Consider the following 26,406-nt stretch of genomic DNA (forward strand, 5'->3'; position numbering starts at 1 on the left):
GGAAAAAGGCTGCAATGAAACAAAGAGTGAAAAATTTAAAGGGGTCTGAATACTTTCCGTACCCACTGTATATCGCAGGGAAAAAAATATTGCAATGTCAGTTTTTTCCAATATGGTGCAGGCCTAGCCCTAACTCAGGGTGTGGTACTACAGTGCAGACAGCTCTGACCATAACTGTGACACAGCTACTCACTACTCAGTGGAGTCCAGGAGCTGGTACTCGCAGCGACGGCTGTAGCAGACCCGGATGCCCGAATCTGCCCAGAGGCGGCGGATTGCGTCGACGTAGCCGCGCTCCAGTTGGCGGATCTGCACCGTGTTTATGTCCTGCAGCCACTTGGCGTAGATCTGAAAGACAGCGATAGACTCTGCATATTATATTTTGTGCTTTTCTTCTCTTCTTTTTATATACTACAACATGCTGTGTTTGTGTGTGTGTGTGTGTGTGTTTTCTTTCTTTCTTTCTTTCTTTGCAGCCGTGTTTATTGCCTCTTGTTTAATGTGGGCCCAATCGCACGATTCTGGTGAGTGCATTTGCCCTGAGTCGCTGGTGTGTGTGTGTGTGTGTGTGTGTGTGTGTGTGTATGTTACTATGTTATGTGTCTACCTCATTCTGAGGGTTGGAGTAGAGGATACCGAGTGTGGCCATGGCTCCTGTCATGGCCTTCATGGCTGTGAGGATGTTCTGGAAGATGCATTTGGCAAAGGTCCTCCTATCCTCCTCTGAGAAGCCTCGTCCGTGGATGATCCTCATCTGTCGGATGAAGGTGGTTTTTCCGCTCTCCCCAGTACCTGAGGAAATAATAATGACAAAATGTATTATATACAGTAGGACTCTGTCAACAGGGCAGCTCGGAGTTTAGCACCGTCACCTCACTGTTTGTTGGTGTGGGCCTCTGTTTATTCATGTTCTACTTTGTGGGTTTCCTCCATGTTTTCCAGCTTCCTCCCACTGCCCAAAGACATAAAGGTCAGGTGACCTGTAGGTGTGAATATGTTTGTCATTTGTTGACAAAATGGACTGATGAATGGGATTTAAAAGGTTCACTAAAACTTGCCATATATGAAATGTGAAAATTTTAGAAGAGCTCTACATAATTTACTTAAATTTAGGTTGTTTTTATGGGATTAACGGTCTAACATACTAACTAGATTTTGCTCATAATGATAGGCATCACCCACAGAAGATAATCCCATCAGCTCTAAGTAGGGATTTAGCGTCCTTCAGCTCATTGTTTTGTTTTTTATAATGTGTTGGTTTGGTTCATAAAAGCTCACACTGTACGCTACATAAGACACGCCGGTGAACACAGTGGATCATTTAGAGCCAGATATAGTCGTCTGGACACAACTCCAGTTGAATGTTATTGTTGCTCTGTGTCTGCTGGATGTGTAAAGGGCAACTGTATTTTAACTTAAAAGGACAATGTTGGGTTTAAGTGTTGTGTCCTGCTGCACCAAGTGGCCAAAATATACACTGAACAAAATTATAAACGCAACACATTTGTTTTTGCCCCCATTTTTCATGAGTTGAACTCAAAGATCTAAGACTTTTTCTATTTACACAAAAGGCTTATATCTCTCAAAAATTGCACTTCAAAACAATACAATTCAAACTACAATAATCATGCTGTCTAATCAGCATCTTGATATGCACACCTGTAAGGTGGATGGATTATCTTGGCAAAGGAGAAGTGCTTACTAAGATTTAGACAAATTTGTGACCAATATTTGAGAGAAATAAGCCTTTTGTGTATATAGAAAGTCTTAGACCTTTGAGTTCAGCTCATTTAAAGTGGGGGCTGAAACAAGTGTTGCGTTTATAATTTTGTTCAGTACATATAAAAAATGCAGCTGTGAAGTGGCCAAAAGAAAGATTCAACCTTAAATTGTTGTATAAATACAAAATATGAAATAGCTTGATAGACATTTTGACATGTTATAACAGGAAACACACAATAATGTATTTATTTATTTATTAATAACAATAACAAGCCATTGTTTCCTGTGTGTTTCTTGTTATGAAGAGTTAAAATGAATGCTGCAAAAAACAATTTTTTTTATTTGAGTGAATAGATGTACAGGCTGCTATTAAATGATGAATTAAAACTCCTTAGGAAAAAAACGTAGCTGTAAAATACAAGTTGTCAAAAGCAGAATTTCAACTTCAAAGGCCGTGCTGTAAGTAAGTACAGCGTTGTTTCTCAGCTACTTCTGCAGTGAAGGGATGAAAAGATAACAGCCCTTAAAACTGGTAAACCACAACAAGGACAAGTTGACTGACTGACGCTGCTGAACCGGACGTTACTCGTATAAATGCACATTTTGTCTTCGCTGTTCATTTTCAGCCTCAAAGTCAAATAGTGCTAGAGAGATTTTTAAATGTATAGACTAATAGAGATTATAAAAATAAATGTTGAATTATTTTCATTTGAATATTGCGTTGACACTTAAACTGAGGAAAATACTGTAAGTACTTGAACACCCTGCTATTTTGCAAGTTTTCCCACTTAGAAATCATGGAGGGGTCTGAAATTGTCATCGTAGGTGCATGTCCACTGTGAGAGACATAATCTAAAAAGAAATCACAATGTAAGATTTTTCAACTATTTATTTTTGTGATACAGCTGCAAATAAGTATTTGAACACCTGTCTATCAACTACAATTCTGACCCTCAAAGACCTGTTAGTCTGCCTTCAAAATGTCCACCTGCACTCCATTTATTATCCTAAATTAGATGTATCTGTTTGAGGTCGGTAGCTGCATACAGACATCTGTCCACCCCATACAATCAGTAAGAATTCAACTACTAACATGGCCGAGACCAAAGAGCTGTCCAAAGACACTAGAGACAAAATTGTACACCTCCACAAGGCTGGAAAGGGCTACGGGGGAATTGCCAAGCAGCTCGGTGAAAAAAGGTCAACTGTTGGAGCAATCATTAGAAAATGGAAGAAGCTAAACATGACTGTCGATCTCCCTCGGACTGGGGCTCCATGCAGGATCTCACCTCATGGGGTCTCAATGATCCTAAGAAAGGTGAGAAATCAGCCCAGAACTACATGGGAGGAGCTGGTCAATGACCTCAAAAGAGCTGGGACCACTGTTTCCAAGGTTACTGTAATACAATAAGACGTCAGGGTTTGAAATCATGCATGGCAAAGAAGGTTACCCTGCTTAAACCAGCACATGTCAAGGCCCGTCTTAAGTTTGCCGATGACCATTTGGATGATCCAGAGGAGTCTTTGGAGAAAGTCATGTGGTCAGAAGAGACCAAAATAGAACTTTTCTGGTCATAATTCCACTAACCGTGTTTGGAGGAAGAAGAATGATGAGGACCATCCCAAGAACACCATCCCTACTGTGAAGCATGGGGGGGTAGTATCATGCTTTGGGGGTGTTTTTCTGCACATGGGACAGGGCAATTGCACTGTTTTAAGGAGAGAATGACCCGGTCCATGTATTGCGAGATTTTGGGGAACAACCTCCTTCCCTCAGTTAGAGCATTGAAGATGTTGTCAAGGCATGGTCTTCCAACATGACAATGACCTGAAGCACACAGCCAGGATAACCAAGGAGTGGCTCTAGAAGAAGCATATCAAGGTTCTGGCCTGGCCTAGCCAGTCTCCAGACCTAAACCCAATAGAGAATCTTTGGAGGGAGCTCAAACTCTGTGTTTCTCAGCAACAGCCCAGAAACCTGACTGATCTAGAGAAGATCTGTGTGGAGGAGTGGGCCAAAATCCCTTCTGCAGTGTGTCAAACCTGGTAAAAAACTACAGGAAATATTTAACCTCTGGAATTGCAAACAAAGGCTACTGTACCAAATATTAACATTGATTTTCTCAGGTGTTCAAATACTTATTTGGAGCTGCTTCATACAAATGAATAGTGAAAAAATCATATATTGTGATTTCTGGATTTATTTATTTTTGATTATGTCTATCACAGTGGACATGCACCTACAATGACAATTTCAGACCCCTCCATGATTTCTAAGTGGGAGAACTTGCAAAATAGCAGGGTGTTCAAATAATTATTTTCCTTACTGTAACAGCTTCCTTTTCATTTATATATATTTCTGTATTTCATAACAAGTTGTCTGTCTGTATAGTGCTCCACACACATGTATGGGGAAGTTGACGGGCTGCAGAGCAACATCTCCTCCAGTAGAGATTTAGTTGCTGTTTAGAGTTCTGCATTGCGCTCCTTATTAAATCAGTCATTTCTGCAAGAGGAAACTAAAACTCTTAATATTGCACCAAACCACTTGCTTTCAGGGAATAGCAGATAATCCTCTGTATACGTACACAAACATTTGTTCTCTGTGAGTCTACCCAGTGATAAAGGAAATATGACTCGATTGTTTACTGCTTCTCCGTATTATTGCAGGGTTTCCCCCAGGAAATTTACAAGAGGAGGTTAGGCAAGTGTACATAAGGCAAAGACAATCAGTTTGCAAACTAGTTACTGATCAATTTTCTTGATTAATCAACTAATAATTCTGCCTTATGGCTCCTTATCGCCCATCACTACTCTGTACGTGTCAGCTTGGTATATCTGACAGCTGAAAGCATTAAAGCACCACTGCTGCTAATCAGGTTATTAAAAAGTAATTCAACCATCTATAAAGTGGGCCTGTAGGTTTTATCGCTCAAATACCAATCTGGACCATTCTTTACATACTTGCAGGTTGACACATGCTTTACATAGTTCTCTCACTCGGCGACTGTGAGCAACCAAACAAACAGGCCAAGCAGTTTTAATTTTCATTAAGGGCGTTTCTTTGAAGCGTCCTCTTTTGACTTTCTGTCAGTTTGACTTATTTTGCTTAATAAATATATTTGCCATCACTGATTTTGTTGTTGTTATACTGCCATCATTATTGTAAACAAAGGTGCTCTGTGTGCTGTCACTGACCCAGCAGGAGAATTTTTATTTCCCTTCTCTGCTTCTTCTTCTGCTGCTTGAGGATCCTCTCGATCTCTCTGTCCACAGCGATGGTCGTCTTCTCCTCCTCGGATAGACAGCACACACACATGTGGCCCCACTGCCAGCAGCCCGCCATGGCCAAAACCACTGAAATGAAACTGTTAATGAATAATCAGCTGTATGTAATGAGCAGATAAGGACTGACAATAAAATCGTTGTCAAGTTGCCATATGTGTCAGTTTGATGTCCCTTGTTACTTTATAGGTAACACTAGACCTGTCAGGATTTATTCTAGCACACACACACACACACCCCGGAAATAATACTACCACACTGTAGCTGTATTCATTGCCAATGCGGACAGGTCAGAGGTTAACTTTAAATGGTGTTTGACACTTTTACAGTGAAGCATGAGCTCTGCCAGATCAAGCTTTCTTTGAAATATCCACCTGGTTGAGTCATTTAATCAACTTACTGTGACAATTCATGGTTATTCAAGAGGAGTTTGATAGTTACTAATAGAAAACAATGAAGCGCCTTACCTCCCAGTCAGTCCGTCACACTCCCTGAAAACGAGCAGGTAACGTTACACACTCTGATTGCTTCTCGCGGTCCATTTCCCACCGTGTCCCGGGTCCACTTCCACCTGCAGTCAGCAGCCACGGTCGCTGAAGAGCACGAGCGGCGGCGCTGTCCTGCCGACACGGAGTTAAAAGTTCTTCTTTTTCAGTCCACACCAAACAACCTGCCGCTCGGTGAAGTCCACCGTCCGAGCCTACAGAAGAATGTGCAACTTGTGGGCCGCTGGAAACTCTAACAGGAATGCGCTCCGACGACTCCGCGGCAAGAGAGCGGCGAACAACCGCAGCGGCGCCGGAAGTTAGACGATTGTGCTTATAAAATAAGAGCATTTTGCTATTTTACATAGTTCTTAGATAGTTGTGCATGAAAGCCACATTAGATGATGAAACGGACTAAATTGCTGGGTTTTGCAAATTATGAAAACAATGGAATATTTTTTCCATCACATAAGCCTAAAAGTAATGGTTTAATATAGCCTAAGTAGTTTGCACAAAGGTACTTAAATACAATTTGAAGACACACAGTAGCCTAGCTATGAGTTGCCATTTTATGCTTCTTTAAAGTTTTATATCAAAGGGAAATACTGTTGCCTACTTTTTACTCCAGTACAGCTATGGTTAACAGATTAAGATTTAAAATAAAATAAAAAAACATGATGCAATTTTTTGTATTAAAACTAGCCAAAAAAATGTAAAAATAGTTATCCCAACCTCGATAGGCTACAACATTAATATACTGCTTACAGATTAATGCATTGGTAAGAATTATCCACTAGCATAATGGGCGTACATGATAATATAACTCACAGGGTCCTTTTTCTGCATAATGAGTGCAATCTTTTGATACTTAAAAGTACATGTTATGCAAAACACTTAAATACTGTGAGTAACATTTTGAATGATTAACTGTTACTCGTGGCCGAGCTTTTTTTCATGCAGGCAAAAGACATGCTATGACAAAACTGTATTGTGACCAAACATGCAACATGTTTAAGAAGTTGAATCCATACAGAGTAGCACAGCAGTATGTTTCTGCCCCTTTGTGACTCATTGTTGATTCTGTGACCACTCCCCTGGCATATTGTTCCAAAGTAAATAAGCTGGTCACGAGTCTTGCATGACGTCTGCACAAGGTGAACAGATATGAAAGAATACACAACTCTGTAAGAACAGACAAAACCACTGCATGTGTTGATGGAAAATTTGATATGATAGAATGTGATTATAGCTGAAAATCCCAGGACCTAAGTTACCGGTTTGGATGTATTCTAGTTACAAACTGTTTTGTAGGTCTTTAAAAGGCAAAAAAGTTAAACATATCAAATTGCAAATGCTAACTGTTTGTGTCAATTTTGATTGTTGGTCATTGTTCTTTTGCATGTGTTATCTGTTATTCTGATCCTGTATATGTGAATGTCTTTACACAAATGTAATTTAAAACAGTCAACAAAGGACTTTTTATAAAGGCGTTTTTGGGGTTTAAAATATGTATTATTTCTTCCTAACTTGTTGGTGTTTCATTTATTTACTTTGTTTATGTATGAGGCTCCATCAAAAGTTGCGACAACAACATTATTATGAAAAGCTTATACCGGAAGCTTTTATTCGTAACTGTAGATTGACAGCAGCATGAATCTGTGCGCTGCGCTGCGGATAAAGTTTCGCCCGTTTCATGTTTCAGCTGAGCTCGAGTTAAATCACGGACACAGAAGTTTTACTGAATTATTAATCATATAGTGAAAGTTTAAACTTTACATTGTCAGCTTTCAGCTCATAACATTTTAATAGACTATTTATTATCTGGTTATTTTGGACATTTGAAACCTTTAGTTGATCTTATGTCTAAATATTAGTAGGCCTACTACATACACATTACATTGTAGGAGTGATTTTCTTTGTAGCGCAGCACTTTATGAATCACCCTGAAAGTGTTTTCGTGTCAGAGATAAAGTGTACAACAGGTATTTTGTCACTCCTCTCGGCTGCTATTTGGGTGTCAATCTTTTGTCTCAGCCCGCAGAACCGGTTGGTCTGAGCCTTCATGGTCTCAGATATGGAGATCACCTGAGCTCTGCATTTCCGTGAAAATTATGTGGGTAAAGACCAAGAGAGGTGTGTATGGTGGGGTCTTGTTAGTGTTAGGCTATAAAACATGTAATGTTAATGTGTAGGCGTTGTTCCTGTAAACAAGGTCCTTTGGGATACTTGTAGTGTGTGTGTGTGTGTGTGTGTGTGTGTGTGCGTGTGTGCGCGCGTGCGTGTGTATGTGTGCGCGTGCGGACGCACAGACTAAGCACACATAGGACTATATAACATATCCCTAGTGTTTTTGTTGATGATATATTTTTTTATATACTGTATATTTGGTAGAAAGTCAGTCACTCAAATGTGTACAACTAAAAAAAGACACACAAGACCACAAACAAATAAACCACAGGTGTTCTAATATTCCAGACCAGTCTGATGCGGTTGGCTGGTAACATGCAATGAACAGGAATGAATTACAAATGATTACAATAACACAGTACCAATGCAATAACGAATGGCTACAACGTGAACACATGATTAAGAAACTTCTGCTCGTTTTCAGCCCAAAAGTAGACCAGCTGCTGTGTCCTCCTGCGTCCCTGTGTGATACAGGACAGTATATGTAAAGCACGTAGCGTATGTCTCCAAAGCAAGTAGTGTTGGGCACTGATATCAAACAAAATTCTCTGCTAATGGTTAAAACTGTAGACATGTATGCAGTCCATTCAAGGCAGAGAAATGCGGGACTGTTGTGCAAATCATCAATGTTAGCGGTTAACGTTAGCAGTTAGCGATTAGCGTTACCATAGCAAGCTAGCGATTTAAAAAAAGTTTCAATTAAGAGCATGGTTGCAAGTATATATGCGCAGGACTGTATAGAGCACAAAACAAGACTGTCGTAATTTTTAAATCAATTATTTAAGTCAAAAATACTTACATCTATGGGTCTCTCTGGTCAATCTGGAGGCCATTGTTGCTTGTTTCGCAACAAACCCTCGGTTTAAAGTTAGCTTGCGTCCTCACTCGGTTTCCAAGGGCCATATACCCCTTTGTCTTACCCCTAGCCCTAGGTCAAAATGAGTATTGGGACAACACTTTAGTCTCGCGCAAAACCTAGGGGAAGGTGTAAGGGGTAGGGGTAAGATCATAGACCGTTAATATAAATATATATACGGTCTATGGGTAAGATAGAGAAATGAGATATATCCTTTCAGACATTTTTTTTCAACCTGTAGGTATCCAAGGTTACGTTGGATACATCTCACTTTGACAGCTGGTTAAATCAGCTTGACTTGCGTCAGTTATCAGCAGAGGAATCAGCTAGCTTGGACAAATTAATTTCTATTGGACAATTTTATCCAACTTTTTGGGAGCAGTTGGGCCCTTTCCTTCTTGACATGATTATCTTCTCTATTGAAAAGGATGAATTCTCAAGGGATGTTAACACAGCTATGACTGCCTCAATACTGAAAAAGGATGAGGATCCTACAGTGTTCTAGCTATCGGCCTCTGAGCCTGCTTAACGCTGACATAAAAATCTTTGCAAAGCTCCTAGCTCTCCGTTTACAGTCCCATATGTCAGAATTAGTGAACCCTGACCAAACAGGATTCCTTCAAACAAGACTGGCAGCAGATAATGTTAGACGCCTTCTTCACATTGTTGATGTGGCGGAGGACAGTAAGATTCCAATGTCACTTCTTTCTCTTGACGCATTGAAAGACTTTGACAGACTTTGACATTTTTTGGTCAGTCTTAGAGGTGATGGCTTTGGTAAAACTTTCATTGGTATGAACAAAGCTTTGAATTCTAATCCCTCAGCCCGAGCCCCTTAACCGGACGCACCTCCTACTTGAGTCCTGCACTGTTTGTCCTCTCTCTAGAGCCGCTGGCTCAAGCCATTCACCAATCGATTATGGTGTCACCAATAGGCATTCGTAGTACACAGCATCATCTCAAATTATTATTCACTTTTTAGAAAGACCCTCTCAGTCGCTTCCTCGCCTTCTATCTTTTTGCGAGGAGTATGGAAGCTTATCAGGCTTTAAAATAAACTGGTCAAAGTCTGCACTACTTCATTTACATGACTTTTTCCGCAACTCAACCATGTCTGCCGACATCCCAATTGTTAAGCAGTTTAATGTTTAGGCATCGAGGTCTTCCCCTGCTTAAACCAGATCATTAAACATAACTATTCTGTTGCTCTGAACAGTGTTTTAAAGGATATGGAAAAACGAATAGGTCTCCCGATGTCGATTCAAGCTCGTATCTCAGTGGTTAAAATGAATATTTTACCCAGGATTAATTTTGTGAGCTGTATGCTGCCTCTCTCCCCTCCTGCTGGCTACTGGCGTCAATCACAATCAGCAGTGTCCAAATTATCTGGAAAGGCAAGCAGCCGCGACTTAAGGTGTCCACTTTACAGAGGAGGAGAGAAGATGGTGGCCTCTCAGTTCCAAACCTTAAACATTATTTCTGAATCTTTGTGTTAAGACTCCTTCTCACTTGGTTTAGCCCAGATGTGTCTGTCAGCTGGCGTACACTAGAGCGTGCTATGTCAGAGCCTTAGTCACTCCATGACGTTCTCTTTGCCAATATTTCAAACAAACAGTGCCAGCTACACTTTGGCCCCATTATCTCTTGTCTTATCAAAACTTGGAGATTAGCGGAAACATATTGCCATACAGCTGGCACACTTTTCCCCCATTATTCAATAACACAGCACTCCTAATTGGTTGGGAGGCTGATAACAGCTCCACAGTGGGAACAAAGGGGAGTTCATTGTCTAAAAGACTTTTTTGGTGAGGTTGGCTTATTACCTTTTTCTGACTAACAAAATGCATTTGGTCTGCCACATTCCTCTTTTTTCTTTTACCTTCAGTTAAGGTGGCACTGAAGGCATGCGGTGTCCCTTGGCAGTGGCCTTTGTCCATCCATCTTAGTCGGGAGTTATTTATTTACTGTGCAGCATAAAAACTGTGGTATGGTGTCAAGGCTTTATCAATTCCTGGTGATATCTGGCCCCCTCGGCCTTCCTATTGAGAGGATCTGGGCACGCAATTGCCCAGACCCCGCTCTTGCTGGTATAACGTATGGTTGAAGATTCCAGAAGGATCTCGCAATCCAGATCATCAGCAGATTCACTACAATTTGATACATAGGACATATCTCACCCCAGAGAAAATGCATCACATGAAAATTACAGCCCTTTATGCACTTTCTGCCCAATTAAAGCTTAAGGTACATTTCTTCAGATGTTCTGGGAGTGCTCTCCTGTTGGTCAGTTCTGGAACAATATTGCGTCCAAAATGTCCACCTTGATTAATGTTACTGTGCCTGTTACTGTCATTGTTTTGCTTCTGAATGACCTGTCAGCTTTCCAGCTCTCTAAAGCTCAAAACCACGCTGTGTTTGCTGGACTTACAGCTGCTAAGAGAATGATTGTAACCCGTTGGAAGCCACCGTGTGACTTATCTGTTCGTACATGGATCCTTTATTTTTTGGGTGTCACATACATGGAACTCTCTACTGGTCCTTAAGGTCAAAACTTGTAGCCTTTTCTTTTGTTTGTGTGTGTGATTGGTCCCTTGTCTTGTGTCTGTCTGTGTGTGTCTGTTTCTGCATGTGTTGATTTGTCTCCCTCCCTCCCGTTTTCCTCTCTGTGACTTTGTGGCCCTGGGACACGTTCCTGTGTCCCAGTGTGTTGTTTGTAACTGTTTGGTAATGTTATGTTAACATTTTTTTCTGAATATAAAAATAGAAATTCGAACGTAAAAGGAAGAGTAAGTTATAGGTGCAAAAAAAATACAGAAAATGTTAGAAAGTTGGAACAAGGGCAGTCAGTTTCACTGAGGAACTGTACTTCTTCTATGTGGTTAAAAAAAACGTTGCCAGATCTTAAAGAATTTAGCTGAGGATCAACGTATCGTGTGCTTAATTTTTTCTAACCAGCTAAAATGGAGAGCATCTCTGATCCAGGACTCAAATGATGGAGGACAAGGAGACTTCCAGCGAAGTAGGATCGATCGTCTAGCCAGTAACATTAGGAAGGCTACAAAATCTGCATTGATCTTTTTCAGGGTCACCGTTGTTGACATGACTCCAAAAGGGGCTGTCAGTACATTTGGGTCCAAGGTCACACGAGAACCCCTGATAGTGTCCCAAAGACCAGTATCTCTGGAGATACGGGCACAACCAAAACACATGAAGAAGAGAGGATGGAGCTATTTTACACTTGTAACAAACAGGATCAATGTTGGGATATATTTCGGAAAGAGTTTTGTATATACACTACCGGTCAAAAGTTTGGGGCCACTCACAAATTTCCATTGGACTCCATTATAGACAGAATCCCAGCGGAGATCATTTGCTTGTTATTTTCAACCAGGGCAGCAGTTTCCAGATTGCATTATGTGCTTACATAATTGCAAAAGGGTTGTTTAATGTTTTCTTAGTTAGTTTTTTTAAATAATATCAGATTAGTAAACAAATTGAGCATTTGGAACATTGGATGAATGGTTGCTGATAATGGGAAATGTAGATATTGCATTAAAGATCAGCCACCCACCCAGATCAGCTGGTATCCTGTCTATAATGGAGTGAAATGGAAATTTGTAAGTGACCCCAAACTTTTGACCAGTAGTGTAGGTGTATTAACGGACACTGGATCAGGTCATGTTTGGCACACAGGGATGAAGAGTGTTTTCATGAGGGAAAATGTATTATTACAGTATTACATGTCGAGGAAATTAATGTTAATAAAAGTAATTCAGAGGAGAGAAAGAAGCAAAGTGACAAAAAGAAAAGACTAGAAAGAGTGCATAGCAAGTGGATGTGGACTGACAGTACCAGGAAAGTACCAGTCCCATCCTTCTTGTATCAGCAAGTTAGATCTGTGTGGTGTTCTTTTGATCTCCAAGGAGGATAAAACATATTGTATAATTAGGTCGGCTCTGTAGGTGTCATGTCATATTGTGGATGAATCCGTACAGGCAAGAAGCAGCAGGAGGTAGAGTGTGATGAGACTGTCCTCTGTCACTGGCTTCTGTGGAAAACAGACGATGACCAATGATTAATCTGACACTATGACATAATGATGGAGCAGCACTCTGTTTCCTGTCATGTTAGCTTTGCTTCTAATAATTTCAAATGTTCAATTTTAATTGAAGTATGCATTGGGGAGAGCCCTGATTAAGCCCCTCCGAGGGTTTTTTGCATCTCTCCATCACATCTTTATTGATTATGCATATATTAATCTGTAGTATTCGTGTATGTGTAAACCAATGAACTAAACTAAACAATGAATTCCTTTGTGCAAACTGTTGTTCAGCAAGAACAATCATTCAAACACAATTGTTCAGTTGTTTGGGTAAATGCACATTTGCACAACATTTAACTTTCTAATGATATTTTCTGTAAATGTCAACCACAAAACGCAATTAAACACTTTTTGTTCCAGTTGGAACAAATGCTCTTTGATTTTCACAATGCCAAACGGTTACCGTCCTTTGACCTCTTTGAGTACACCAGCGACCCCTCAGTTCACACCTGTCCAGCAGTGGAAAGTAACTAAGTATATTTCCTCAAGGACTGTCCTACAATTTTAACACATTTCACTTTTTTTTTGAGACTTTGTCCATTACATTCTTAAGTTAAATATTGTTTTTTTGTACTCAACTATGTTCAGATTCACAAAAAATATTTAGTCGAATACAAAATGTAATCAACAAATTTGTATTTAAACTATGTATTCAATTTGAGCCAATTGATCAATTGGTGAAATGTACAAGCTACTTGCTGTGTATGTAGGTTAAGGCCCACCTTTAACAGCTGCAACAGTAATGTACATTTTAATGCATCAATAATTACAACTCAATAATTTACATTTTTCTGAAATGGGCTGTTCTGGCATACAACTTCATCTCGCATTGTAAAGTTATTTTATGAATGAAATAGACATATTACATACCTAAGGGCCAATTCTGGGATGTTTTTTGAATCATTTACAATCCCTTAATTGTTGTCTTTAACTTTCCCTTTTAGCTTTGAGATGTTATTTGTTTATTTCCTTCTTTTCTGTGATGGACCTGACCCAGTATCAGCCATAACTACAGCAGATAACTTCTAGAATACAATTCAAATACAATTGGGCCTTCAAAAAGAAATCTCCTGCTACCTTTTACCTAGCTAGATGCACTAACACAGGGTTTACCGGTGATACACCAAACTCTGTGACCCTTCAGAATATGTTACGGTAGCACCGTCTACCTGCCGTAAATCATTTTGTGACATTGCGGTAAAAAAATGCCCCGGGCACAGGCATTAATAAAAATGTATAAACGTATTTTGCTTTTCACCGTTAGTCTAGTTTGCTGTTATAGGCTTGTGATCATCAGCTGGAACATTACAGTTTTAGAAATGTGTACAAGTTACATATAGTCACTTTAAGTGACTATACTTTACTTCTAACTATTCTAGACTGTGCAAATATTTACATATGAATTGTGAGCAAAAAAAACACATCAAAGAGCGACTGTCTCCTCTAGAAAAAATGAATATAAAATTTGTGTAAAAAAGACAGTTTTTTACTTCTTTTCTGTCCCATTTATTATCTTGCGACCCCTCAGATTTATCCTGCGACCCTTTGATGGGATCCCACCCCCCAGGTTGGTTACCACTGCTGTACAACCATTTTACTTGTAATTATCCATAGACGCCTAAATGTAGAATGCATTTTATATAACATTATATTACTAAGACTTAAACATAATGCGAGTATGTTCTTAATTTTAGAAAATGAAGCTTGGAAAAGCTTGTTTGTTGAATGATATGGCAGACAGTTTAAAGTGAATGAATAAAGTCATTTCTGAAGGTGTGTGGCTTCACAGAGACATGGGCAGATCACACCATAAGTATTCTCATGAGTCATGACTGAGCATTTTCCTGATCATACCGCGCATACCAAGAACCAGTTTGTTGTGTATCTAATGCATTCATGTTTTAGGTTACATCATGAATCTTTGGCATTTGCTCTTCGGGAGTTTAAACCTCCATACTGCAAAATATTTGAAACTTTAACCTGTATTGATATACTTATTGAAATGTTTAAGGGTAGCTGATCTGATTTACCTGCAGCCACATCCTATTGTAATCTAATGCACTCCGTCTCTTTCAATAACTGTCTGTGAATGAAGATTTTAATGTGATTTGAGCCTCAAGGCAATCATTTGAAAGCTTCTTCTCCTAAAGGAGTATTCCTGATATTGAGGTTAGACACCTTTACATGGAACAATAACAGGAAGAGGCTTTGTTACAGGTCAAACACCGAGATATCTTATTTTTATGTAAGGATTTGAAGCTTTTCAACATTTTTTTCAGATTCCTAAATTGTGCTTTATTGAACCTCCCTCTTGCGACTACATCACACGTCCACAAGATGTCGCTTAGCTCAACAGTGTTGTCTGCCAGCTCATTCACACTGAAAGATTCGGTAGTGTCATTGTGCTTTTGATTCTGTCATGATCTCCATCATAGACGACTGAAATATCGACAGGATGAATGAGTCATTAATTGATGTAGAAGAGGAATTTCTCTTCGGGCTCGGGGGAATTTATCACTGGAAAGTACAATTGCAAAACAAACATTTTCACGTCTACAATCACTTTTTAGTAACAATTGAAAGTGTCTCTCCTGCAGTGGTGGAAAGTAACTAATTTACTCATTTACTCAAGTATCCTATTTGAGTACACTTTTGATGTACTGATGCTTTACTTGATTATTTCCATTTTTTGCTACTTTATACATTTTCTTCGCTACATTTGAGCGGGAAATGTATTTTTTACTCCACTTTTGACTTGAAAGCTACAGTTACTGTGAAGACTCAGGTTACATACACAAATACGATTTAAAAAGATTAAATTCCCAATAAGGTAGCCAACATTAAACCCCTTCTTCATGTTCATGCATTATAATGGCAATCCAACAATTAGTGACAGCTCCAGGATTTTTTTAATATGGTGGCCACCAGTTTGGGGTCGGCACTTGGGGCGGCCAATCAAATGCCAGGAATCAACAGGATATTCCACAGCCCAGTATGCAGATCAGTTGTGGAAAGTAACCCAGGACATTCAGTTAAGTCGTGTAAATACTGTGGAAGATCTGTACTTACATTTGACTGTATACATCTACTCCTACTACTATATGGTGCAATGTAAGTAGTAACAGGTAAAGCTAATAGAACTAGATGTTTCAATCCCTTTAGTAGGAAACTCTTGAAAGTAGCAGTTGGTGTGGAGTGTTGAAAAGGAGGGTAAGCATTAGGGTCATTAGGTGGGTACCCTGCTTTATTCATGGTTTGTTGATTTAAGCCTACAATGTCTCCAGAAGGCTCAACAGTGTACCCAGTGTCCCAAGTACACCCCCCTCCATGCCATACCTTCCATATTCTTATTGGAATCTGCATGGCAAGGGCATGGTTCTCCCTGAGTCCGGCCTGAGCCAGACCGCACACCATCTGCCTCTGCCTTGCTGCCCAGGTGGAGTCCTTACTCATGATCCAGAGCCAGTGACTGCCTTTTTTCGGAAGCCCCTGACATGGACTTGACGACCTTTCACCCCTATTTTTCTCCGCAAACTGGTTGTAGATGTGCCTACAAATCCCCTGCATCCCACCTATACTGGGATGATGCTGGTCCTCCAGCAGAATAGCAGAATATTTGTTCTTTTTCCTCTCATGAGCCTCTTTGGCCCCATCTTCCCATGGTACTGTTAATTCCACAACATATGACAGTTTTGTTTTTGGAGACCACACGACCCTGTCTAGCCAGAGTGTTGTAGCTACTATTTCTAGGAGAAAAACAAGTAATACGTATATAATTTTTACATGTTAAGGAATCACTGATAACAATCCTTTGTTATTACTGTAAATACGTATAAATATAACCCTCTAATATGAGTTATCATGCATAGTTAGTAGATGTACTTTTGATACTATTTTTGTTAGTAACATTACTAACATACAACTTACTTTACCTTTGTAGTGTGGTATTTACGTTAATTTTAATATGAAAAGGGTCGGAATACTAAATCCACCACTGTGACATATTAAGTTTAAAACTTATTATAAAAATTATTTAAGAGACAAATATAGGCCGGACTAGAAACAGAGTTGATTATAGCCAATTGCAGTAACAGCTACCCAGGTGTTAAACAGCTGATGATCTGAAGAAAACGAAAGTGAAATTGTTCTGTAATTTTTGAATAACAAAGTAAGTATGACACTTTCTGTTTTGTAATAGCTGGAAACCATGAGGTGCTTTACTTATTCTGAAAAGCCACTGAAATATTCACCCTAACTATAATGCAACCTGTTTTGTTTGTTGACAAAGTGTTCCAAAAAAAAATAGAGAAACAAATAACACATACATGCTGACATATAACTATTTAACATTACACACCCATTTACATTTAACAGAAGAAAAAGAGAGGCTGAATGGTTAGTGCAGGTACGTCCATTTACCAATATGTAGAGGTATGTGCAAAAAGTTCTAAAAGCAAATATAGAATGTGCACAGGACAAGATGTAGGATTAAGGTTCAATGTCAGTGGGGGTTCGATTACAGCCAATCACCTTCTCAGCAGAGCAGATGATACGCTGTAGCCTGCCCTTGTCCTTAGCAGTGGCAGCAGCGTACCAAATGGAGATGGAGCAGGTGAGGTGGACTCGATGATGGCCATGTAGAAGTGCACTATCATTGTCTTTGGCAGGTTGAACTTCTTCAACTGCCGCAGGAAATACATCCTCTCCTGGGCTTTTTTGACACTTGAAGGTCCTGGGAGATGATATAGCCCAGGAAGTGGAAGGACTCCACAGTGTTGAGTGGAGTCACCAATAAAGTCCACAACCACCTACACTGTCTTCAGAGCATTTAGCTCCAGATTGCTCTGGGCCTATCTGGAGGCCCAGAGCCTATAGGCAGACTTAAAGGAACTGGTTCTGATGGTGAGAGAGCCCGAGACGTGTTTCCCCAGCTTCACACTGCTTAGTGTCAGACAGGAAGTCTGTGACACTTATAGGAGGAGTCAGGAACATGCAGCTGGGTCAGCTTGTCCTGTAGCAGTGCTGGGAGGATGGCGTTGAAGACAGAGCTGAAGTCCACAAACAGGATTCTGGCGTAGGTAGGATTCCAGGTGCGAGAGGATGAAATGAAGAGCCATGTTGACTGTGTTGGCTCTGTAGGCGAACTACAGGGGTCCAAGAGTGGGATCTGTGGTTCATAACCACAGAGGTCAAGGTGACGGGTCTGTAGTCAGTTAGTCCTGTGATCCTTGTTTTCTCTGGAACAGGAATGAAGGTGGAGGACTTAATGCGGGCTGGTATGTAACATGGTATGTGACATGTTTCCAGTGAGGTGTTAAAGATGTCTTTGAAAACTGGAGACAGCTGATCAGCGCGGTGCTTTAAGGTGGACGGAGAAACACATTCTGGTCCGACTGCTTTGCAGGGGCCTTTACTTTGTATTTGGTTATTTGTCTGAGCCCGCTCAGTCTTTTGCTGAAAACTGTTTTTGAAGTTTCTGAGTGTACAGTTTTTTAGCATCTCTCACCGTCTGGCTAAACCTGTATTTTGACTCTTGAAACTAGTCCCTGTCTCTACTCCTAAACGCCTATTTCTAGAATCACTGTTACATCATTACACCAGCCACTGTTAAAGTAAAAAATATTGGTTTCACGGAAAAATGTCTTCTGTCTAAGTAGCAATACACTGTTGTAGGCCTGTCATAGTTTTTTAACTACTTTATATAGTTACTCCAGTGGTTTCCCAACTAGGAGTCGGATCCCCTCCAAAGCACAAGATAAATCAGAGGGGTCATAAGATGATTATTTAGGTAGAAACTAATAAAGAAAATGTATTTATTTTCAGGACCTTTTCATAATTGTTGATATTTTTTGAAATACTGGATACCTTCAATCTCTTTGGGCTTCAAAAGGCAATTCAATCAATTCAATTTATTTATATAACACATTTCAGCAGCAGTGCAATTCAAGGTGCTTAACATAAAACATTAAAACACTGTTAGAAATGAATACAGAATTACTAGTACTCTTTCCTGCTTGCAGACAAATGTGTTTCAACTAGCTACATACATATACAGACAAAATGCATAAAAGCATAAGAGAAGAAAAACATAAGTGAAACCAAATAAAGTAGGCTAACACAAACGTTGCAGGTTTGGCAAAAAATAAATAGAAAATAAATTGAGTTTTAATAATTAACTTTACTAAATTAACTTATTAAAAATAAGTAAAAACATTACATGGGGACACCCAGATAACTCAGTTGATGAAGTGGGTGCCTCTTATATATAGAGGGCTACTAGTCGGGGCCGCAGGTCCGGGTTAGTCTCTGACCTTTGGCCTTTTGCTGCACGTCAATCCCTCTTCTGCTGTCCTATTAAAATAAAGGCTGAAAATGGCCAAAAATAATCTTTAAAAAAAACAACATGAAATAGGGAACTCAATCTGACAGTTTTAGTGTTTTTTGTTTTGTTTTTTGATGTGATAGTCAGGATTACCACACACATTAGCGTATGGATCTGCGGGTCTTTGACAGGAGATGGGCGTTGCCCGTCCAGCCAAATGTCAGTAGCTGAAACGCCTCCTAAAGGAAGACTTCCTCTCAGGCAAACTTGGGAATTTAACCATCTAGCAAAGGCCCGCCTTAAACGCCCACAAGTTCTGGTTTTATTCGCTCTGCCTCTGTCAATCAATAATATCCCAAGCGACGTCAGCGAGCAGCAGCACCACACACCGGGGCTGAGCGAGTGGGTGACGAAGAGCAATCACCACCACCAGGAAAAAATACCAGGAGCGATAAAATGCACGGACTACAAGGGTGCATTTGGCTGTCAGTTAGACGTTTGAGCATTTGAGGGTTTAGTCCTGGCAAGGTCTTTTGGGGCACAATAGCTTAATACAATGAAGGTTTTTCTCTGTCAGGCCAAGCTTTCTGGGATTTAGCCTGTTGGATGTAATTCCCATAATTCCAGGGATGGCTAGCTGAGCTAACTTAGCTAGCTAACAATTAGCCCATTTAGCTATACTGGTCAGTGGGTGCCTCCGTCTGCAAGAGGATAACTGCCCAGAGCGCAGTTGTAAAGCGATATTTTGAGTCTGGTTGCTACAAGGGTTATTGTTAGTCGAGTGCTAAAGACAGCGTGCTAACCTATGTGTTTGTTCAGTAGATGGACAGTTTGACTGGCGCTTATTGTCACTGCGCGGGCGTACAGTGTTGGTTTCGGGGCGGCTAGCCTTGTACTCGGCCACCGGGCCACCAGCAGAGGATTGTACTAATGTGGCAGCCAGTAGTGTCCCGCTGTCTCTGGGACCCACGTCGGTAGGTGTTTTTTTATGCTAAGTGCATCAAATAAAAATTGTTATTTACACCCTAGGTAGTCATCCAAGATGTTTGCGGACATGTTGCATTGTACATTTTCTGTGATCAGCTGTGAGTTCCTGTAGCCCGAGGACTTACAAAAGACTTTGACTGAGCTGTCACATATTTTGACACTTGACAGCAGTTCATCAACCATCAACAAGAAGGCCAGATTCTGCAGCAAGCATTTCAAGCTCGATTATTGGCTGGATATAACTTGTTGGAAACGGACTGTTGCTCATTTATTTGATACTTTGTGTGAGGTGTAGCCCGGCGCCCCCTTGTCAGACGGGCTTTTCAGCTCATGCGGTGATGACTTTAGACTCCATGATGGCTTGTTGCCTGAGTGAAGAGGCGAAGGAGTCCAAACGAATCAACTCTGAGATCGAGAAACAACTCCGGCGAGACAAGAGGGATGCAAGAAGGGAGCTGAAGCTTCTTCTGCTGGGTAAGCCTGCATGATCTATAAGCTTTCACAGACACACTCACATTGTCATGGCTGGACACTTACACTTTTCTAACATCTTGATACAAACACAACAGATACTAATGGCTAATAGCCACTGATTTTCATTGTATTGTAAAGGTTTGCACAATGCAAAACACCTCACCCACAATTGCACAAGCCATATTAACTTTGTCACCACAGGATTTGTGTGATATGCAAATTCAATTTCAGATGAGGCTCAACGTGTTTCCAGTCTCATGGGAGCCCATAGTGGAATCACTAAGTGTTGAACCAGGAAGCATATTAGCATAGCATCTTTTTTATAGAAAATGAAATTTACACCAACATAGCTGCCATTTTGGGTCAGAGAAGTTTACAGAAAAGGATGGAAGACAACTCCTCCGCTTTTTGTCCCAGTCATCTTACTCTTCTTGTTACAACAAAGCTAAAGTAAAAGCCACCTGACATTGACTGTCAGGTTGATGACAAAGCTAGACGACCAGTCACATGATAACAGAGGCAGGAGATTGTCTTCACTTCATGATGACTCTTTACTGAGCTATAGCTGTGTTGGTTTGAGGGTATTTGACTTTCAGCATTTCGGCCTTGTTATGTGATTGTTATTTAGGCTTCATTTGTTATGGTGTGCCCTGGCTTTGCTACAACTCACAAAATAATCAGTTGACAAAATTCTGCATTAGAAAATGGGTTGTAACATTCTCCTGCTGTAAATCAACTAATTTCATTTAAAGTCATAAAAATTTAACATGGCTAACCTCTGAATTTAAAACACTTAAAGGTTTTATGTGTTTGTTAGAGTTCAGCTAATCTCACTTTGCCAGTCCTTCCTCCACAGCACTGCGGAGGAGGGTCTGGCTAGTCCACACAGCTTTTTGGGATGGGAGAAAAACATGCTCTCGTTTATTGCCATTGCTTTAAACCAATCACAATTGTCTTGGGCGGCGCTAAGCACAGGGAAAATCTGCAGTCAGTGCCACTGCAAATAGCCTCGGGAAAGAACTTGTTTACGTTCAAACGTTGTTTTATTCGTGCAACAAAAAACTCAGATTGGACAGATGATCTAGCTATCCGTCTGGATTTACCATGCTGAGATTGAGAAAAGGTTGACCACAGTCCTCATAAATCGACCAGAGTTTAAAGGTACCAACACATCAAACTGATTATTGGCCGTCAGGCGAGGTCGGTGACTCGAGTCTGTTTGGTATGTCAGTCAGAGGAGCCGTTGGTTTTAATTTGGGCCGATTTGACTTGTTGAATGGCCAGTCTGATTGGTTGAGTGTCAACCCTTGACTAGCGAATCGGTGCGCTTATGTGAAATACTTGCCAATAACGAGCGGGAAGAGCGTGACGAATGCCTCTCAAAATCTGATGAAAATCTTTCCAAATGACCTTTGTCGATCAAAAAAAAAAAAAAAGACAGATTGAGCAACTGCATGGCCTATTTTTCACTTAAAATGTTTTCAGAAACACGTTTTGGTGAACTACTTTCGTAAAAAAACAAGATCATATTCCGAACAAGCCGCCATTATGGTTGGCTTTGAAGTTTGGCAGAAGCCAGACCCACGTGACACGATCGTCATTTCTGTTTATTTTTTATTTTTGGGGCAACAATACAGATTGGCACCGTCTATTGTTACGGAGATGTATTATGTCTTGGCGCGCCAAACGTACGCTCAAGTCGGTGTCGCTTTGTTGCGTTCCGAGGCACTTTTTGGAATGACGGGAGCCGAATGATCAGTCCGACGGCCTTTTCTGCTGACGGTCAGCCATTGGGTTGGTGTGTCAGAGCCTTTAAATGCAAACACAAAGCAAGCCCGAAGCAATAGATATAAAGCATTAATGAGTGAAATCCAGCGGAATATCTGTCAGCAATGGAGCAATCTCGGAAGAGAAAAGTCAAGGATAAAGACTAGAAGGCAACTGACTCATTCTAAATTAAATAGATTATCAAGAATGAGTTTGACTTAGTAAAGCTTCTCACAATCATCTGTCAAGAGTTTTCTCTTATTTCTGTAGTTGTCTTGCACATTACTGCAGGTTTATCTGCCTGTAAAACTTGGTTTTAAAAAAGAACAGTGTTGTGTTTTTAATTAAGTCTGTTACAAGGGAGACTGCATTTGCTTGGTGTCTGTCTAAATACAGTAACTGTTCTCCAGAGTATAGACTGTGCCATCTACAGACTAAATTTCATATACAAAGTAGAGAAGCAGAGCCATTGTGTTTTTTAATATAAATTATTTTGACAGAGAAAAGGTTAAGGTACTTTATTGGCACATACACGTTGCAAAATTCATTCTCTGCATTTGACCCATCCCTCAAGGGAGCAGTGGGCAGCCATTTACAGCGCCGGGGGACCAACTCCACATCTGAGTCAATGCCTTGATCAAGAGCACTGACTGGAGAACCTTGTACATGTTTTTCGATGGTGGGGGGGAACTGGAGCCCCGGAGGAAACCCAAACTAACATGGGGAGAACATACAATTAACAAAGAAAATACAGGCCCGAAACTACCTGGATTCAAACCCAGAACCATTGTTGCTGTGAAGCCACTATGCTAAAAACTGTTATTAAAACAGTTGTTTATTTCCCACTACAGTTAAGTCAAATTTTAGTGTTAGCTACAAACAGCAACAATAGCACTAGCTCTCTAGTCCGTCACTCTAGAACCGTCATCCGCTCTCTTTCCCCTTTGAGTTTAAAGACCTGGAACAGTGACAGGACTTCATCACTCGCAAAGTCATGGAAACCAAGTCATGTCGAGTACTACTTGTCACTAAATCATAGGCAAAGTGACAAACAGCAAAAAAAGCTGCGACATGAATTCTCCTCTCACGCAGCTACGGTTTATTGGAATATAGCATTGTGGAAACTGAATTTGATGAATTTACTGTTTATCGGACCCCAGATGAGGCATAAAGCTAACGTTAGCGAACGCGGTGGTCCCTTTGCCTTCTCGCAGCAGTAGACGCTGTATTCCTCCAACGCAATGTAATAATGTTAGCAACTGTTTTTAAAACCGTTTTCCAGGTTAGTAGGGGTGCATACCACTCAAAACCAACACGAAAACGTAGCTAATAATGTTTACTCAGCTTTTGGTTGTTAAACTATGTGTAAAATGAGCAGTGACGTTAAATCACCGGTTTAAGGTATCCTCCCTACGCCGTCTATGTGCTGGATGGTTTCAAGGTAACGGTCGGTTGCTAACATTAGCAGATAAGCCTGTTGATGGCAATGTTATTGTTCATATTTTGGCACAAAGTTTCTGAGCGTAGTGGTCATAGTGACTGAAAGTGTGATGTGAGACGCTAAAGAAAAGCTACATGCTGTTTTCAGGTTCATTATTGACGTCTAGCGATCACAACTGAAATCGCTGTCATTCTCCCTCTTTCATTAAAGCGGCCCAGCGATTTCCAAACTTAACCTATGGTCATCGAGCTGTTGTAGTTTAATCTGTATTTTAATCAGACTATTAGCTAATAGTTGGTAGCAAAACTATAATTGAAGATGAGAATGTGAGATGAGAATATTTTTGTAATGTGTATTTTCTAGATTGTATGTAAAAGTCTGACTTGTGTAACTTGCAAAACAAATTTTCCCTTGGGTACAATACAATTAATGTTCAAAGTGCACGTTATTTTATTATGAGGCATCAAACTGCTGTCCTGACTAAAGTAGTAGAAACCATCTAATACAGATTTTATTGGTTGGGCTCTAGGTAGCACAATCATATTTGGCTGCTGAATAAGTCAGTGGCTTATTAATTTTGCTAATCACCAGTTCCTATGTCCTCAAGACATAATTAACCAAATATATGTTTAGCTATGTAGCTAATGTAAAATATGAGGTATCAAACGCGTGATATCGGTTGATATTTTGGTGTGATATGAAAGCTCAACTTAAAAGAATGCTGCATGATATTGAAGCACTGCTTCTCTACTTGTAAGATGACTGAAATAATTAATTGTTGGCAACACACAACAAGCATCTGTTGAATCAGTTGGCCAACATATTGGCAAACATTGAGAAGAAATATAAAAGTGTGTCCTCTTCCTGTGCACAGATGAGATGCAGTGATGGTGACTCATTGAAAGAGATTGATCTTGATGACATCCTTTTTTCCATGCTTGCAACTTTTTTTTAATGAAAATGCTAAAGTACAAATTGCAGGAGTCATTTATTACTTCAGCTTGTGGTGAGAGTCTGCTGTCACATTATTCAAGCTTGTGTGAAAAGGATCTAAGAACTATGTAGCTACAGTGTAAGTTATAGAGCACTCTGGGTGTCTCACCTTATTTGCAACCTATTATGGACCTCTTTGATCCCTTCAGACCTTAATGCGTAGTGTAGCTTTTTGTTACGTTTTTGGCTGCATGTCTTGAGTATTTTCTCTGCAGTGGCTTGTGAATTCCTAATTCCACTGTTGTCGTTTATATTTATGTCACTTATTGGGAAAAGAAACTTTTAACAAAGAAAGTTTTGGGATGTGCTCAATAGTTTGTTGCTAGTAGAGCAGAAACATTTCAGCTGTAACCAAATATTTCATTATTTAGCTGGAAATATTTAACGTTGCTATTGCTTACATTTGTTGATTATGATGTTCTAAATTGCGTAGGAAGCTAAAAACCATTTTATGTAAAGGGAAGCAGTTTGGGTTGATGATCTGTGAAATACTTAGCTGCGACCTATAAGGAGCACTGCCGGTTTTGTATGATGTTGTAAGCGGAGGCAATTATTCCCGCTGTTTATCAGCGACAGGCTGGCTTTAGCTCAGTGGTGCGGTTAGCTTGTGCATGGTAGACCTACTGGCTGAGGAACAGCCAGGGTCAGAAGAGGGGCTCTGCCGCCTGCTCTGTAGCTAATGAAAGTCACAAGTAATTAAATGTACAGCAAGAGCCCAGGGAGCTTCCGTAACAACACCAGTTTGTGAGCAGTCTTCAGGAAATTGGACCTTTTTTTTCAAAAAGTGGAACCGGCTGTTTTTGTTAGTGCAACCGTGTCATACTGCAAGGTTGATTTTCACATTAGTATCTTCTCTAACTAAAATTGACAGATGACACTTAAGTGCACAGGGGATTTGATGCTAAGTTAGGTACAATGGCAAGTCTGTTTTGTTTCCCCCTGATCTTGAATTTGATCTTTTGTCTTTATGAGAATATATTTTCATGTTCTGATATTTTTTCTCAGCATTATGTCATTCCAAGTTATTCTATTATAAAAAGAAACTTAATTAATCCAAAGAGGATTGCTGTGAAAAAGATTAGATGTTGGAATAACATGTTGTAATAACATACAAACATATGTCATAAACATCAAAAATATTGTTATGATGACAAATAGGATGGTGTTAGAAGAAAAGTTCATGTAGTGCAAGGTGGAATTGAGCAAACAATGACTCGAGTCAGTGACTTTAACTTTTACAATGTGGATCCACTGTTGACCAAAGGTTAAGTCATTCATATGGATGAAGAACCTGTAAAACATGTACTAATGCAGTACTGCACAAATACTATATATATTTTTTCTTGTGTGTTCATATTGTACATAAAGAACATGTGACCTGCATCAGTTGGGGTTCCTACATGTAATAACAAAGTCACACTTAGTGTTTTCTAAATGTTTTTTTGAGTAATGCATTTTCGTCTAAAGTCAGCGTTGTGTTGTTTGAGGACCAGTCTCCGACAAATTGATTGTTGTTTCTCATCATTTTATGACCATACCAGTCAAAAATGTTGTCAATTGATACAGTAATCTAGAGCTTTTAGGAAACTCTTACTACAGGCCACCAGACAAATACACAGTTTCCAGCAGACTATCATAGCAGAGGTGATTGCCCGGGATTCAGACCACCCATGCTAATGTCCAAAATATAACAAAAAGAGCAAAAGTGCTATATCGCCCCGCAAAAAGCCATATATCACTTACAGATGTAAGTGGACAAACACTTACATCTATAAGTGTATAGTG

General features: G+C 40.0%; 2 protein-coding genes and 1 long non-coding RNA gene across 5 annotated transcripts in view; 1 reads left to right on the forward strand and 2 right to left on the reverse strand.

Moving 5' to 3' along the window:
• LOC117950708 (guanine nucleotide-binding protein subunit alpha-11-like) overlaps positions 1-5,756 on the reverse strand; it is a 15,407-nt gene extending 9,651 nt beyond the window's left edge. The window contains exons 1-4 of one of the 2 annotated variants that reach the window (XM_034882004.1): positions 5,475-5,756; positions 4,921-5,079; positions 608-792; positions 194-348 (exon numbers count right to left, since the gene is read on the reverse strand). In XM_034882004.1, the coding sequence (XP_034737895.1) occupies positions 194-348; positions 608-792; positions 4,921-5,068 (488 nt within the window). In that variant the 5' untranslated portion in view covers positions 5,069-5,079; positions 5,475-5,756. Of the gene's footprint in view, positions 1-193; positions 349-607; positions 793-4,920; positions 5,091-5,474 lie in introns of both variants that reach the window. The other variant, XM_034882003.1, reaches the window with a different exon arrangement.
• Positions 5,757-15,274: 9,518 nt separating this feature from the next.
• On the reverse strand, positions 15,275-23,777 carry LOC117951132. The gene is made up of 3 exons (XR_004658068.1): positions 23,698-23,777; positions 17,336-17,338; positions 15,275-15,286 (listed from the first exon to the last, which is right to left on the reverse strand). It is a non-coding gene; the product is annotated as an uncharacterized LOC117951132 (long non-coding RNA).
• Positions 19,330-26,406, forward strand: part of LOC117951130 (guanine nucleotide-binding protein G(q) subunit alpha-like) — a 35,698-nt gene continuing 28,621 nt past the window's right edge. The window contains exon 1 of one of the 2 annotated variants that reach the window (XM_034882679.1): positions 19,330-20,420. In XM_034882679.1, the coding sequence (XP_034738570.1) occupies positions 20,285-20,420 (136 nt within the window). In that variant the 5' untranslated portion in view covers positions 19,330-20,284. The remainder of the gene's footprint in view (positions 20,421-26,406) is intronic. The other variant, XM_034882678.1, reaches the window with a different exon arrangement.

The sequence above is a fragment of the Etheostoma cragini genome, chromosome 9, assembly GCF_013103735.1.
Source record: "Etheostoma cragini isolate CJK2018 chromosome 9, CSU_Ecrag_1.0, whole genome shotgun sequence".
In the NCBI taxonomy this organism is placed as follows: domain Eukaryota; kingdom Metazoa; phylum Chordata; class Actinopteri; order Perciformes; family Percidae; genus Etheostoma; species Etheostoma cragini.